At 36.8% G+C, this 17849-nt stretch overlaps 1 protein-coding gene across 1 annotated transcript in view; it reads left to right on the top strand.

Moving 5' to 3' along the window:
* The first annotated feature begins 15067 nt into the window (after positions 1–15067).
* Positions 15068–17849, top strand: part of LOC138811277 (RNA-binding motif, single-stranded-interacting protein 3-like) — a 770298-nt gene continuing 767516 nt past the window's right edge. Inside the window, exons 1-2 of the mRNA XM_069999013.1 lie at positions 15068–15100; positions 15962–16030. Of these exons, the coding sequence (XP_069855114.1) occupies positions 15068–15100; positions 15962–16030 (102 nt within the window). The remainder of the gene's footprint in view (positions 15101–15961; positions 16031–17849) is intronic.

Raw genomic sequence — 17849 nt, 5'->3', positions numbered from 1 at the left:
CAAATAGCAATAGCAGCAGTCATTGCTGCAGTGGGCCAGGAGGTCCCTGGAAAATGTGATAGGCAGTTGATAAATCTTCAACAAATAAGCAAATAAGCAAGCAAACAAGCAAACAAAAATATAACCTAAAGTCTTTACTTTTTAAGTTTTCCAATTTTGAGGCTATCTTATGTACCAAAGTTACGCTTAAAATATTCTTTGACACTGTCTTCAATCAGTCTGGTATACACCACAAATGAATTGCTTTATCATCTCTGAAATGTTCATAGATATCCAACAAATAAATGAAAGAGAGAAAGAGAGAGGTAAGAAGAGAGAGAGACAAAGTAATTAGGTTCTTTGGGGGAAACAATGGTGAGCTGTTGGCTTAAACAAATTGATTTATGGGCAACTCCTTGGTGTAAAAAGTACCAGTGAAAAGCTACCAGCACAACTATGTTTATTGCAGCATTATTTACCATAGCTAAGATCTGGAACCAACCCAGATTCCCCTCAGTAGATGAATGGATCAAAAAAATATGGTATATATACACAATGGAATTCTATGCCTCCATCAGAAAGAATGACATTGCCCCATTTGTTAGGAAATGGAAAGGTTTGGAAAAAATTATATTAAGTGAAGTAAGCCAAGCCCAAAGAAACATAGGTCCCATGATTTCCCTTATTTGCAATATCTAGTATATGTATGAGTTAAGCAGAAAAGGTCAGATAAGGTGATGTTAGGAAAATGAACCCTAAGATATGTATTTTAAATGTTTTTTTCTTTCATGCATTTGTTTCTAACGCAATTATAAGATTATTTCTTTGTTGCTTTGTATGTCCCTCCCCCACAGTATAACCCCTGCTTTCACTGTATTTGATGTCAGTATAATTTGTGGAGGGGAAGGGGAAAACAAGTCATTTAAATAAGGATACAGGTGGATCTGTTGCAACAATGAGAAGTACAAGTTGTCATGTCGAAAACGAACTTTACAACTTGGTGGGGGGAGGATTGGGGGGAGGGATGATGGGGAGGGATGGGAAGGGTAGACAAAGGAGGAGGCTACAATGCTTGATAAGAAATGTACTCACTATCTTGTCCATGTAATTGTAACCCCTCTGTACAGTATTTTCACAATAAAAAAAAGTACCAGTGAACTTCTTTGAGAATATTCCATGTGATTCTACACAAGAAGGATTGAAACAATGACTTTTTGTTACCTCCCTGCTTCGCTGATACCTCACCATTCCAGCAGTGAAAAGGACAATACACATGTGAATAAATCTGATCCAAGACTTATTTCTCAAGGAAGTTGGAATATTGCCACAACTATTTGTTGTGGTGACTTTCCTGTTACAATGACACATCTGAGTACTTGTGAGGGAGACTGCATGGAACACAAGGCATAAAATATTTACTATTCTGGAAGTGTCACTGTGGCTCAAGTGGTAGAGTGCTAGCCTTGAGCTGAAGAGCTGAGGGACAGCGCCTAGGCCCAGAGTTCAAGTCCCAGGACTGACCAAAAAAATATTTACTATGTAACTCTTACATAAAAATTTTGCTGACCTATAGGTTAGAACATTCAGAAAACAGACAATTTTTTTTCAATATCTCATTCAAGAGTCTACCTTCTAGAATGGGGACCATACATCAGCCTAAACTTTCCTAATAGGTCTTTGCGTTACTCTTCTCATATTAACTTAAAAGCATCACTCCCTGTACTGCTATTATATAGCTAAAATAGAGGAATTCTGTTTTGATGAAGCTGGGGGCAGCAGAGGATGTCTGGTAGTTAAAGGGGATAGGCTGTTTCGGTAAGACAGAACAAGATGAAGTTGAATACAGAGACAGCCATGTAATGAGAGAAAGTTTGTCATTTATTTACTGAGAGTTGTGGCTGCTGGTTTTAGTCTTGTGTAGGAAGGAAGCTGCTGTCACTTAGTGCTCATCTCTTAAGATACTTCTGCTTCTTGGTCTTCTTGAAGACAGCGACTGTAAAACATGTTGAAAATACAAAACTCCAGAAACTTAATTTTATTTTTTGTGCCAGTACTGGGGCTTGAATTCAAGTCCTTACAGCATTCTTTAGCTTTGACTCAAGGCTGGTGCTCTACTACTTGAGCCACAGTTTTACTTTTGGGCTTTGCTGGTAAATTGGAGATAAGACTCTCTCAGACTCTTTTGCCTAGGGTGGCTTCCAAGTATGATCCTCAGATCTCAGCCTCTTGAGTAGCTAGGATTACAAGGATGAGCCACCAGCACCTGTCCTAGAGCCTTAATTTATAGAAAGGACTAAAAGGGAAAATGTTTTCCATGATTAAGAAGAATAAAATCTTTGTTTCCCTTAGTAAAACTTGCAAGATAGCACCCTCTCTCTAAAGACTTTGACTGGTATCATGGGAAGAATTGGATAGTTTTTCTACTAATATAGTACATTAGTTATCTGTTAGTATATATACCAAATTATTCCCATATTTAGCATTTTAACACATTTATTAGTTTACCCAGTTTCTAAGTTCACTCATGTCTGTATCTCATCCTGTGACAGTTCTAGTAAGGGAACGTTTCTCAGAGTACAGAGTAAAAGGACATGAACATGCACAAGATGTAGAAGTCACTCTCCTTTAACCTAATCAAGGAAGTGATTTAACATCACCCCTACAGCATCCTATTAGTATTATTTGGGTGTGTATGTGTGGAGTCATAAAATGATTGACTATCACAAAGGAGGGGTTTTTGGAGGCCATTTAAGAGCCTGAATATTATGTTCCAATTATTGAAAGCAGACACTGTTGGTGAAGAAACTTCTGTCTTCTTGTCTCCCACTTGGCCTTGGGCACTCAAAGCTGAAGACCCAAGGGAAGTGAGCCTACAGTTAACTCTGCATAGTCAAGACTGTTACTGTCCCCACAGAACATCTTTCTAAAGAGAAATGTGCCCTCCCTAAGATATTCTATTTCTACTAGTAGGCAGGTTGTCTGAACATACCGATTTTGTTACAGCAAGACCTTAAAATTTACTGGGAAAGTTTTTTTTTTATTTCATAAATAGCGCACAGCTTGCATATATTGTGATTTGATCGTCTGGATTCTAACGAATTGGCTATATATTTAAAATAATTAAGTACAGTAAAATATGATGACATACACCTGCAATCCCAGTACCTAGGTGGTGAAGGCAAAAGAATCTGAAGTCCTAGGCCATCATAGATATATATCTCAAAATTAAAAAAAAAAACAGCAAACAATTAAAATTACTAACATGAAAGACTGCTACTTGCTATGTCTTCAACCCTAGTTTATCAAACATTTAATAACTATTTCACAGTGTTTTCCTAACACCATACTTTTACTATATTATAGTCTATATTTACTATATTATAGTCTTCCACTTATTATAATTTGTTGTGTTAATTCTCTACACAAGACTAAAACTCCTTGAGACTAAAAACCGAGACTTGATTCATTTGTTCATCTTATATATAATTGGACTGTTGTATGTGTATCATGGCAAAAAATAATAATTGATCAGAAAAATGGTTGGAAAGACAAGATCTCTTCTGGCATTTGAACTCTAGTGTGAAACATAGAGACTATAAAGCAAAGATGTGAACAAGGTAATTTCAGACAGTGAAAGTCCATATGAAAAAACTGTTAACAGGAAAGTGGGGATGAAGAGTAACAGGTATAACTCAGTGCTTTTGTATGACTCACACCTGTAAGCCTAGCTACTCAGGAGGCTGAGATCTGAGGACCACAGTTTGAAGCCAGCCTGGGTAAGAAAGTCTGTGAGACTCTTATTTCCAATTAACTGCTGCTGGAAGTGAAGATGTGGCTCAAGTGGTAGAACGCAAAAAGAAGTTCAGGGACAGCACGCTGAGCCTTGAACTCAGGACCACACACACAAAAAAAGTAACAGGTATGGGGCTTGTAAGTGGTCCCTTTGGGGCTGGGAGAGGGTAAGAAGGTAAAAAGCTTCTTGGAATAGAATCTCACCTGTCTTTTCTGACCCTGTTATTACCTGTTCCTTGCACAGAAGCAACAGAACACTATAAAAACATAAGTAGAAGGGGAGGGGTGTGTGAAAGAATTAGAAAATTAAAAAATATTTATTGTAAAGATACTGTACAGAGGGGTTACAGTTACATGAGTAAGGAAGGTAATAAGTACATTACCATTGTTACCTCCGCTACCATCCCTTCCCTCCCCACCTCCTCCACTCCTCTCTCCCCCACCCCAAGTTAAAGTTCCTTTTCAACATACTGTCTTGTATATCTCATTGTTACAATGGGTCAACCTGTATCCTTGTTTCAGTATTTTGTTATTTCCCTTCCCCTCCCTAAATTAGAAAAATGTATATACAAGATGCAGGACAACATAATCAAATACAATGAAAACAAGGGTTATACCATTGGGGAAGAACATTCAAAAGAAACTAAAAATCACATAGTACATTATAAGTACATTAAAAACAACATCAAGAAAGATAAAACCTCTTGGTTCCATATCTTGAAGTTCATTTTGCTTAGCATCATGGTCATATGTACATAGGTTTTGACCTTTTCTGTTTGTCTTGTAAGATTATCCTAGACGTATATTAGTTATTACAAATAAGGGGAAGTATGGGACCCATGTTTATTTGGGTCTGGCTTACATAACTTATTATAAATTTTTTCCAAGTCTTTTCATTTCCTAACAAATGGGGCAGTGTCATTCTTTCTGATAGAGGTATAGAATTCAACTCTGTGTGTGTGTGTGTGTGTGTGTGTGTGTGTGTGTGTGTGTGTGTGTGTGTGTGTGTGTGTGTGTGTGTGTCACATTTTCTTGATCTATTCATCCAATGAAGGGGATCTGGGTTGGCTCCATATCTTAGCTATGGTGAATAATGCTGTGATAAACATAGTTGTGCTGGTAGCTTTAGTATGGCCTTGTTTGTGATTGTTCGGAGAAATGCCCAAAAGTGGGATTGCTGGGTCATAGGAAAGTTCTATGTGGAGTCCTTTTAGGAACCTCCATACTGCTTTCCAGAGTGGTTTAACAAGTTTACACTCCCACCAACAATGTAGTAGGGTTCCCTTTTGGCCACATCCCCTGCAGCATATGTTGTTATTCTTTTTGTGGAAATACTGTACAGAGGGGTTACAATTACATGAGCAAGGTAATGAGTACATTTCTTATCAAGCATTGTTTCCTCCTCCTTTGTTTTTCCCCTCCCATCCATTCCCTCCCATCTCCACAACTACACTCCCCCCTACCCCCGCCTAAACTGTAAAGTTTGTCAAAATAGCATCTTATATAACCTGTATCCCTATTTAAACAATTTGTTTTTCCCTTGCACTCCCCAAATTATACCAACATCCAATACAGTGAAAACAGGGGTTATACCATCGGGGAGGGACATACAAAGCAACAAAATATCACGTGTTACCTTATAAATACTTAGATTCCTTGATTATAACCATTCTCACTGGGGTGAGGTGGAATCTCAATGTTGTTTTGACTTGCATTTCTTTTATGGCTAGAGAGATTGAGCATTTCTTCATGTGTCTATTGGTCATTCTTATTTCCTCTTCAGAGAAGTCTCTCTTTAAGTCTTTAGCCCACTTATTAATCAGGTAGTTGTTTCTTTGAGGATTTGTTGTTGGAGGACTTAATTTTCTGAGTTCTAAGTATATTTTAGCTATGAGACTCTTGTCTGTTGAATGGCTAGTGAAGATCTTCTCCCAATCCGTGGGCTTTCTATTGATCTTGCTTGCTATGTCCTTTGCAATGCAGAAGTTCTGCAGTTTCATGCAATCCTATTTGTCCAACCTTTCTTTGATTTGTTGTGTTTCTGGGTCTCTATTAAGAAAATTTTGGTCTGTGCCAAGGAGACCTAGGGTTTCTCCTATTCCTTCCTGTAATGTTTTCAGGGTGTCTGCTTTGACTTCGAGGTATTTGATTCATTTGGAGTTGATTCTGGTGCAGGGTGATATATAAGGATCTAGCTTTAGTTTTCTTCAGGTGTTTAACTAATATTTCCAGCACCATTTACTGAAGAGGCTGTCTTTCTTCCATTCTATTTTTTCAGCTCTCTTATCGAAGATTAAGTGGCTATAGGTCTGTGGGTCTTCTGCATTGGTCCTCAGGTCTGTTCTTGTGCCAGTCCAAACTGTTTAGATTACTATGACTTTGTAGTAGAGTTTGAAATTTGGTATTGATATTCCTCCAGCACTGTTCTTTCTGCTAAGGATTGTTTTTACTGTTTGGTGTCTTTTATTGTTACATATGAATTTTTGGATTGATTCTTCTATTTCATTGAAGAATGAGGTGGAATATTGATATGTATCACATTGAATTTGTAGATAGCCTTTGGCAATACTGCCATTTTCACGATGGTAATCCTCCCAATCCAGGAGCATGGGAGGTTTTTCCACTTCCTTAGAACTACCAAACTTGATGGCATCATGTTTATTTCAGTAATGATATATTTTGTCATAACTCCTAGAAGAAGACCTAGAGGAAGATGAGAATCTGTATGATTCCATATTTGCTTTTTGTAAGCAACACACAAAAAGCTTGTTAGGTCCCCTTAAATAGAGATGTATTACCTAAGTAAAGTAAAAACACAAAGCCTATTGAATTAGTGACTAACTAAATCTTTATTGCTTAATTGGTTTTAAAATTTCCTTCTTTTTGTGAGGCTAGTTTACCTTATTTCATTTTGCATTTTGTCATGAAATGAGGGTACAATAAACAACTTGTCTAATTTGTATAACTTTAGAGGGAGGAGGATGGAGGTCTGGGGAATGAGTTTTATAAGAGAAGTGGAAGTCTAGATATCAGATCCCATAGAGAAAAATGAAATAAAACAAGTTGAAGCAACAGAAAAAACTACCAAAAATGCTTACTTAGCCTCAGACAAGGAGACAGTGTAATCTGCTTTGTCATATATTTTAATGATCTGGGATTGTATTGAAACTGGAAATATTTTTGATAGCTTTCATAGAGCTTTTCTTACCCAGTTCTTAGAAATCACTGCAATGAAAAATTTGTTAGAATTCCTTTGCAGAGTGAATTGAATCTAGACTTATTTTCCATAATTGAGATCAATACATTTTTGTTAAAATGAAGGAACTTACACCACTATTGTGTTTACAAAGGATAGAAAGTAGAAGCTGTTTCTTACCTACATCATGGATATACATGGTACAATTTCTAAATAAACATTGAGTTGATGTGGCAACATGTGTTAGAACGTTTGCTTCTGGATATCATAACTATAATGAGGTAATTATAATAGACTTACATTACATATATATATATATATATATATATATATATATATACATATATGTGTATATATTAAAAAGGTCTCCAGAATGTTACGCTTGTCTTTCTTTGTTTCTTTCTTTCCTTCCTTCCTTCTTTCCTCTCTCTGTCTCTGATCCCCCCTCTCTCTTTACTTTCCTTTCATTTTTCTGGTGTAAGTTTTCCACTGTACTGGCATTAAGGTATATATGGTTAGAATCTTTACCACATAGACCTTAAGAAGTCTGGATGAAAGATTTTTGAATAAAGCTTCCAGCTCACCATGAATCATGTATTGAAAATGCCACGGCTGTCTAGGTAAATCGCGTTTTGTAATCTTTTATTTTTGTGGGATGCATTACTTTGGGGGTTTGGAATTATTTTTTTTCCAGCTGACATTAAAATTCCAAACTTAACATCTACATCTACCAATCCAGAGTTCAGACTGAACAAGCCCTGATGATTCCTGGATTGTATTTGTTAGTGACAGTACTAAGATGTTAAATGCAAATGTCCAGTTGGCAGCTTCTGACACCATTTATTTTTCATTCTTCAAATAATACAAAAAGGTTAATGTAGTAAAACCAGAAAAAAATGCAGTTACTAAGAAAGGTATGTGCTCCTCCAGTGTATGATCTAATAGTGATGGGCCACTGGACTTGAGAGAAGTTAGCCAAGTGGGGGACAGCTGTGGGACAGGGAGCAGCCACTTCCTGGTTAGCTGGCAGTCTGCTCAATCCTCCTCCAAATCTAACTTGCCATGACTTTAGTCTCTTTTCTCGATTTCTATACACTTCTCTTTCATTTCTTTAATTATGCTGTTGAGAAGGAGTCCTCTTCTTTACACTATCTTCCCAGCTTCCACTTCTTCTTCCTGAACTGCTTTCTCTATAATGTCTAACCTGGGTGTCCTAAAGCCCCATGAGCACTGCGAGGGAAGGGAAACAATGCAAAGTAGGAAAGCTATGGTCAGCTTAGCACTAGGTTAACTTTCAGCTCCTGCTGACTTTAGTACACAATTTAGGTCTTTAAAATGTATCTCTCAGTATTCCTGAGACTTCTGAACATTGTACCACAAATACTTGTTAACGAATAATTTAAACTTCACAGTGGTATCTGCTGTTTTCATTATTCTGGCCCTAGCTACTTTAGCAATTTTTTCAGTCTTTTTTTTTTTTAAATTAGGAATCTTCATCCAGAAGCATTGAACTGACTTGTGAAGAGTTTCCTTTCATTTCATGTCCCTAAGACTGATAAATGATAGAAAGGTAATTTCCATTTTATGGAAACAAAAAGTTGCATCTGAACATCAAAGGCCCCAGTTTCTGAATGGCTGTTTAGACAATGGTTCTTCTTTTATTTTTTTTAAGGTTAACCTGCCTTCCAAATCTACTACATACTTAACTTTTTTTTCAGCTTTTTCTTTAATTGTAAAGATACTGTACAAAAAATTCTGTTACATGAGTAAGGTAATGAGTACATTTCCTATCCAGCATTGTTACCTCCTCCTTTTTTTCCCCTGCTACCATCCTTCCCTCTCCAACTCTCCAACTACTCCCTCCCCCACCCCCAAGTTGTAAAGTTCATTTTCAACATAGTGTCTTGTACATCTCATTGTTACAATGGGTCAACCTGTATCCTTGTTTTGCATTTTGTTATGTCCCTTCCCTTCCCTAAATTAGAAAAATGTATATACAAGGTGCAGGTCACCAGAATCAAATACAGTGACAACAGGAGTTATACCATTGGGGGAAGAACATATAAAAGAAACAAAAATAAATCACATGGTACATTTAAAACAACAGCGACAAAGATAAAACCTCTTGTGTCCCTAACTTGGGGTTCATTTCACTTAGCATCATCTTATATAGTCATATGTACCTAGCTTTTGACCTTTTCTTCTTGTCTGGTAATATTATCCTAGATGTCTACTAGTTATTGCAAATAAGGGAAACCATGGGACCTATGTTTCTTTGGGTCTGGCTTACATAATTTTTTTAATTGCAGAAAAAAAGAAACAAATTTAGGAAAAAAGAGTAAAGCAGAGACAGATTTGAACATTTGAAGGGCTATTTTCTATTATAGGTTAATGTGATGGCCTTTAAAAATGTAAAGATGACATTAGTGGATGCATGCATAAACAAAATTTAAGGCCTAAACTCAATGAAGCATCACACCCTATTTACAAAGCAAGAAAATAGTATCATGTGACAATAAGGATGAATCTTTCCTTTTTTAAAGAAGATGTATGTATAAAATTTTGTTTATGCTCAATGCTTATTAACATTGAATATAGTATTCATCATATAATCAGTATAATCAACCTATTAATAAAAGGAATCTCTATTTCTGAAAATTGTTTAAAGACAAGGTATTTCTATTTCTGAATTCTATAAAATTCATAGTTTTATATTTAAAGATATATTGTTTTGTGCAATTGTCTGCATCTGAATTCTTTTATCTAAGATCAGAGATTAACATCTTTTATATATTCAATAAACGTGACATACAGGTAATATATTAAAAGCTATATATCAAAATTAATGGAAGCATTATTCAATTCAAAAATATCTCAAAACAGAATACAAACAATGGATGAATCTTGTTTTGTGATTCAATCTGCTGTTATTTTTCTTTAGATTGGAGAATTGAGTCTATTAATGTTTATGATTATTATAGAGAGATAGAGCATTTTCCTTCCATTTTCTTGATTTCCTGTATTTTGTTTCTTTCCCTTTCCTTTGCTTACTAAACTGGTCTCCTAGTGACTTTTGTCTGATATGTTTCCTTGATTTTCTTTTCTTCAGATTGTGGTCTTCCCTTACATATATTTTTGTAATGCTGGATTAGTGAATCCCTTTAATTTTCGTTTGTCATGGAAGGTTTTAGTCCACCATCTAATGTAAATGATGGCTTGGCTTGGAAGGTCAGTTTGGGTTGGCAGATATTGATCTTCAGTGCTTGGGTTCCATGCTCTCCTTTTGTTCAGGGTTTGTATGGAGAGGCCTGCAGTGATTCTGTTTTCCTTTCCATTGTAATATAGCTCCTTCTTTGATTTCTGGCATTTAAAATCAGTTCCTTACTCTTGAAGTCTAGTGTTTTTACTGTGATGTGTCTAGAAGTGTTTCCTCTTGGCTCCAGTCTACTGGAGGTTCTATATGCTTCTGTTAGGAGGCTTAGATTTTCTCTTATGAGTGGGGAAGTTCTCAGCTATTATTTGGCTATCTATGTTTTCTATGCCTTTACTATTAAGTTCTTCTCCCTCCTTGATCCCAATTATGCATAGATTTGATTTCTTAGCTGAATCTGCCAGTTCCTGGACTTTTCTTTGGTAGGTTCTGTTTGTTCCATACTTTTGAGCTTTTGTTCTAGCTCCTTTATTTTATCTTCAACTTCTGAAATTCTATTTTCCATTTCACTTAATCTGTTACATATGTATTCCATTGTTGTTTGCATTGTGGAAATTGGACCTTTTATGGTTTGAGATTAGATCTCATAATGTCCATTTCATTTTTTAATGTATATATTGTGTCTATTTTCTCTCCTATTTTTCTGGGAGTCCTAGATTTTCTTTGTCATTTCTATCGTTTTTTCTTCATGTTCTTGAAATTGTTTTTGCATTTCCCCTTTTATTTATGAGTTCTGTCCTCTAACGGTACTTTTGTCTTCCTCTTCTTCATTCTCACTGGAGTCTATCCCTGGATTGTTGTTGGCTCTTTGATTTGGCTAGGTGTTTTGATTGCTCATGAATCTTGTAATCTTTCATTGTGATTTAGGCATTTGGATTCAAAGATTGTCTGGGCTGTGGCCCGAATGTGGCCTGTTCATGGGCGACAGGTGAAGCTCTCACTCAGCCTGGACTAGTTCACATTAACTGTAAATGGGGACTGGAAAGGTTAGATCTGGGTGCCTGGGATTGGCATGTGCCTCTCCTCCCACCTCTCTATGAGCCCACCTTGTGCAGATCTTCAGAATAATGTCTTTACATCTGGGCCTGTGGTACTAAATTTTCTAAGAAATTACAGAAGCCATTGGAACCCTTGGATTGAACTGATTTTTAAGGGCAATGGCTCTCAAGACTGTCATTTTCATGATCACGGTCCCCAGAGCATGTTGTCTTTTGTTGATACTACTAACAAATTTGTTTTCTTCTTATTAGGAATTACTATAATCCAAGCATGGACATGCCCAATTGGTTGAGAACATAAGACTCAGCCCCAATTTGCACTCATTTTTTTCAGAATAACCTTGTAATGTGCAGTAATATGAGAGACACTATACTTCAAGGGCTGTTATAAGACTGTTTGACAAGACTTAATAAGAGTTAAGTATGAATGTTTATGAAACTGTTTAGAATGAGATTAGTCTGTTTTGGTACAGATGGTTTCTCAAGGGGAGAAATATCTAACTAAGTTCATTGCTCCTTTAATAGGGCTGTGGTTCAAGGTTCAAATTTCATCAGTAGATTAAAGTCAGATTTTTCTCCTCCAAGTGGCTACCAGTAATTTCCAGAAATATTCTCCTAGCGTCTCAGTGTTCATCTTATCTACTTAGAGAAAATGTTAGAAGTAGTATGATTGCAGCAATGAATCATGTGGCAGGAGGAAGGTTGGCAGTTAAATTGCTGGGATTACACTGGAATGTTTCTTTTTTCTTCTTATAACAATTTTTTTTTTGGATCCGGTCTTGGGGCCTGAACTCTGGGCCTGGGCGCTGTTCCTCAGCTCTTCAGCTCAAGGCTAGCGCTCTACCACTTGAGCCACAGCGCCACTTCTGGCTTTTTTTTTGCTTATGTGGTGCTGAGGAATCGAACCCAAGCGCTCTACCACTGAGCCACCTTCCCAGCCCCTTCTTATAATATTTATTGTAAATGAATTACAAAAACTTTTAAAAAAAATATACACCCAGAAATTCTGTAACTTACTCCTTACTCCTAGAAATTTGGAAATTCTTTTTTTGTACCGGCACTGGGGCATGAACTTAGAATTTCAAGGTCTTCCTTAGCATTTTCACTCTGGCTGGCACTATATCACCAAGGTCACACTTCCACTTCTGGAATTTTGCTGATTAATTGAAGATAAGAATCTCTCAGATTTGTCTTTCCAGATTTGAATCTGCATCCTCAGATCTCATGCTTTCAAGTAACTAGGATTACAGGTATGAGCCATATGTGTCTGACAGAGAAATTTGGAAATTCTTGAGGTCAGATAAATTGTAATGTAAGCCAGCCTGCCTCATTATTCTGATCTGAATAATAACCTTTGATGAATCATTGCTTGGTAAGGATATCAATTGGGGAAAAAATGAAAATCTGAACAATTACCTGGCTAATTAGATAAATTTAGTTTGGTGTAAGGAAAAACACAAACCATGCATTATGGCTGGTTTTCTCAAAAAGACATCAAAGAAATTCAACAAGATATGATTTGTGACATGAGATTGATTTTCAAATATAGTCCCATTCATTAGAGTCATGCTCAATTGTGAACATTGTCACATCCTTAGATTTATAATTAATGTTGATAGATTCTTTGCTGTTTAACTCTCACCTTAGCACAGAAAAGACACAAGTCTGTGAATAATTTTCTGTGAATCCCAGAAGATTGCAATTGTTATAAAGTTAATTGTATTGCATCAGTGATGAAATGCATGTGACCTTTTGTAAAATGTTGAGTACATACAGAAGTATTGTGACACTTCTCAAATTTCATACCTGTTCATTTTAGGTGGAGTTTGATAGCATTTGAATCCTCAAATACCCATCTTCTGCCCTTCTTTCCATTAATAATGAATTATATTTTACAGTCCACATTTTTTTATCTTTTTAAAAATATGAATTGAATGGCTACATCTTGGCTTTTCTATAATCTTATTTTCATTAAAACAAAACCAAACTCACTTTTTTCTGGTAAGACAAGTTTTAGTTTTGCAACCATATGTTTTACCTTTCCTTAATTAATTCATTTTTAGGTCTGGTTGTGGGGTCTGAACTCTAGGCCTGGTTGCTGTACCTCAGTTCTTCAGCTCAAGGCTAGAGCTCTACCACTTGAGCCACAGCGCCACTTCCCGCTGTTTTTTTTTTGCTTATGTAGTGCTGAGGAATCGAACCCACAGCCTCATGCATGCAAGGCAAGCACTCTACCACTGAGCCACCTTCCCAGCCCTTAATCCCCATTTTTAATTTCAAAAATTTATATTGTGACATAAAAATGATGAGTTATATTCTCAAACACAATGCCTCAAATATTAGTCTGATGTTGTTTTCCAGAGATGTAGAGACTTGAGCTATCACTGCTGAGGTCCAACCTATTATAATGGGAGACCACTGGCAGCCCTCTGTGAAACATGGGATGACGGAAACTGGTAATATGTCTAAGCAGGGGCTATTTTGATTATTAATATTTTCTGGTTCACTTAGTTAAAGGAGTTTCTTTCCAATTTTAAAAACATAATATTGATAAAAATCTAATCTTTTCTTGGAAATTCAGTATAATAAGTAATTATACACTATGGAAGTATAGAATCATTAAATGGTATAGATTTGAGGCTGTTTAATTAACATGGAGATCATCTAATGTTACTTAATCTCACAATGAAGAAACTGAGCATTTGTTAAGGCCATGATTATTCAGTAGTAGAATCTATTCAGTTGAAGTTCATTCATGTTGGTTTCTAGTGAGGAAATAGGGTTACACTTTTGGTTTAGTTCTACCTACTATCTTCATCATTATTATTCATCAAAGTTGAGAAACAAAGTGTTGCATCTTATTTTGCTGTAGGATTCAGTTCTATTGGCCTCAGTGGGTCATGAAGGACTGGAGAGCCTAAGAATATAGCTCAGCCTTGCCTCCTCAGATGGTCAGATGCTAGAGGGATGGAAAATTGAGCAACAAAAACGCAGCACTTAGCCAGTATGCTGTCTTTTCTGTGGCAGAGATTCAGGAAAGCTGTCAGAGTCAGCAAAGGCCAACACACAATTTCCCAGCGATCCTGAGAGGCAGATGGAATGCAGTGGTGGTGAGTGCAGGAATTGGCACTCTTATGTTGGTCTACTGATCGTTTTCCAAACATACTCATCACCTTCACTTCTTCATGCCTCTGTCACAGTTGATTCTCCCTGTAGGGCCCACACGTTTCTGATGAATTCAATTCTTGTCATTTAATACCATTTTAAAGAGATGCAGAGTGAATCATTTACACTTTTCAAGAAACAGGAAAATGTGGTTATGGAAAACTACAGAAGAGGGATTTTTTTTTTTATTTTTTTATTTTTTGGTCTGGTCATGGGGCCTGAACTCTGGGCCTGGATGCTGTCCCTCAGCTCTTCAGCTGAAGGCTAGCGCTCTGCCACTTGAGCCACAGCGCCACTTCCGGCTTTTTTTCTCTTTGCATATGTGGTGCTGAGGAAATGAACCCAGGGCCTCCTGCATGCAAGGCAAGCACTCTACCACTGAGCCACCTTCCCAGCCCCAGAAGAGGGATTTATGCAAAAACAGAAACCTAAAGCTTTACTTCCATTGTTCAACAGATCAAGGTAGCATCTTTGTTCTTCCCTGACATTTTTTTTCCTCAGGATCACAAAATTGTTACTGTAGTTTCCCTGGAAATTAAGCCAAAATATACAAACAAGACAGTTCATTTCTATTACTCATCCTTTAGATGTTCAGAGCAAGTAAAATGATGAGAAAGTACAAGCCTTCTTCGCCCTTCCCTGCTTTTGATAAGGAAAACAAACAGTTTCTCAAAATTCTTACTCAGGGTAATTATACTCACGTTTTATTGGTTAGAATGACACCACATGACCACTCATGAACGAAGGAATGTTGAGAAAGTTTGCAGAAGCAGATAAAGAGAAAATGGGTTTAAGAATGCTGTGAATTTGCCAGGAGCTGGTGGCTCACACTTGTAATCTAGCTACACAAAAGGTTGAGATCTGAGAATCAACATTAGAAATGAGCCTGGACTGACAAATCTGACTGTATCTCCAATTAATCAAATTGCTGGAAGTGGGAGTATTGCTCATATGATAAAACACTACCTTTGAGCAGAAAAGGCTAAACAAGAGTGTTAGGCCCCAAGTTCAAACCTTAGTGTTACCATGCACACATACACACACACACACACACACACACACACACACACACACACACACAGTTGATATAAGACCAGGGAGGCAGTAGCAATGACACTATCATATATTTCCTAAGATGAAATATGTATTTATAACAAGAAGAGGTGACTCTCAGAAGACATTTATTTACTTGGATATTTGTGCACTTGTTTTCTTACAAATAGGAACTTGCAACCATATGTTTTACCCTTTCCTTAATGAATCTATTTTTATGCCATAATAAGTGTTTCACACTTATTATCCCATGTGATGTTCACAAAAATTACAATAGAAAAATTATTCCGTATTACAGAAGACAGCTCAGACAGGGAGAGATTGGGTTCAAGCAACAAATATATCCTGAGCCTTGGCTTCATGTATTTTCTTCTAGTGTCCATATTACTACTCTGGCTTAGGAAAGTATGGTTTAGAAGACCCCAAACAGAAAGATTATCCTCAGAACTTAAGATGTGTTAATTTTTTTTTGCATTATACATACCAAGTAGATAATCCATGTGGAGAAATAAAAAGTATATTCTGTTCTTGTGGCAGCATAAAATATTTTCTTTTCCCCTTTCTTAGATAACCTCAGCCAACAAGTCTTCAGGTGCTCCATCCCATAGCAGATGGGCCAGTTCTCATCTCCATCAGGTAATATGCTCTTTTCAGAACCTTATCATGCTTGTTTTCCTTGAAGTGTGCTTAAACGTATGATTACTTTTTTTCCTGAGCAAATACTGAAGCTATTGGGATCTTTTCTATTCTCCCCTTAAAGGTGGCTTTTTTTGAGAATAGGTTGAGCAGTTCATTGTCGGTTATTTTTCAACACGTCAGCTGGGTCAGGACTTGTGAACAGAATAATGACAAGAAGTTAAGGGGCTTGGAGAATGTCAAGTTCCACTTCTCAAGTCCCCTTTTCCCCACAGTGAACGTACCAAAAAAATCTGATATGTTATTGGACATGAAGTTTTCCTTGTTTCTCCCCATCAAACAATTGTCTCTTGTTTACCTTTTACTGCAGGAAATTCTATACCTAGATTGTATGTGCATTCATATGTATAGTATACGGTGTGTCTTATCTGTAACTAAGTATATCAGGATATTAATGTTAGAAAGAAGTACTTCTGTGTTTAGAAATATAAAGTAATTGACTTCTATTCAAATTAATAAGTGCTGAATACTATTTGCCTCATTAGGACAAGTTAAGGCAATTGATTGATTTGTTATCTCTATGTACAAAAATAACAGAAGCTTTTCCATTAGGGAGCAGGTTTTGCAGGTGACACTAATTATTGGGCTTCAGCACAAAGTGAAAAATGCTGATTTGGGACTGAAAGTTGAGTAGGAAAACTATTCAAACTACCTGTGAGTTAGAAGACCCTCAAAGAAAGAACTGAGCTGGGCATCTAGCTACTCAGGTGGTTGTAATGAGATAATCACAGTTCAAAGCTATTCCAAGCAGAAAAAGTCCATGAGACTTTTAATCCCCAATTAGCCTATACAAATCCAGAAGTGTCACAGTGCCATCCCTGAGTGATAAAGTGCCCAAGCCCTGAGCTAAGTGACAGTACACACACAGACACAGACACAGACACACAGACACCCCCCCCCACACACAACACGAGATATAGATAGATAGATAGATAGATAGATAGATAGATAGATAGATAGATAGATAGATAGATAGATAGATAGATAGATAGATAGATATGGGGGGGAAAGAGAGACAGAGACAGAGAGATGGAAAGATAGAGAAATGAAGAGACAGAGAGACAGAACAGAGACAGAGACAGAGACAGAGGGAGATCTTCCCTTTGTCTTTCAGTTACTGGTTAGAATTCTTTCTTTAAATTTCCAGATCATGCCTGTAATCCTACCTACTCAGGAGGCTGAGATCTGAGGATTGCGGTTCAAAGCCAGCTTGGGCAAGAAAATCATGTGAGATACTTATCTCCAATAAACCTTCAGAAAACCAGAAGTGACGCTGTGATTAAGTGGTAGAATGCTAGCCTTGAGCTGAAAAGTTGAGGGATAGCACCTAGGCCCAGAGTTTAAGCCCAATGACTGACAAAAAAAAATTCCAGATCACATTTCTTCTTCAGTGATGATCAGAGGCACATTATAAATAGTTTATTTATTTGCAGTTCCTTCCTCCTTACTTTACTTTCTGTGAAATTTATTGTTGGTGCTAACTTATTCCAACATCAGCACAATGCAAGAACTTTTCCTTTTTATTTTTTTGCAATTATAAATGGATATTTTCAGTAAAACAATATTTAGAAAGGAATGAGTAAGATATATTTTTCCAATATGTAATATTTATAATTGTGCTGGACAAAACTAGTTGCATGAAAAAATAAGGTTGAGATGATGACCACACTGCTAAAAACATCAGCTTTGGAAGGCTACAGTTCTTTATAACTAACAGTCAAGACAGACAGTAAAGAAAGGAAGGTGTAACAGGTGGAGA

Source organism: Dipodomys merriami, unplaced genomic scaffold, assembly GCF_024711535.1.
Source record: "Dipodomys merriami isolate MVZ:Mamm:240054 unplaced genomic scaffold, mDipMer1.0.p SCAF_52, whole genome shotgun sequence".
NCBI classification, from domain to species: domain Eukaryota; kingdom Metazoa; phylum Chordata; class Mammalia; order Rodentia; family Heteromyidae; genus Dipodomys; species Dipodomys merriami.
Note: the sequence above shows the minus strand (reverse complement) of the source record. Positions and strands in the feature narration are given on the sequence as shown.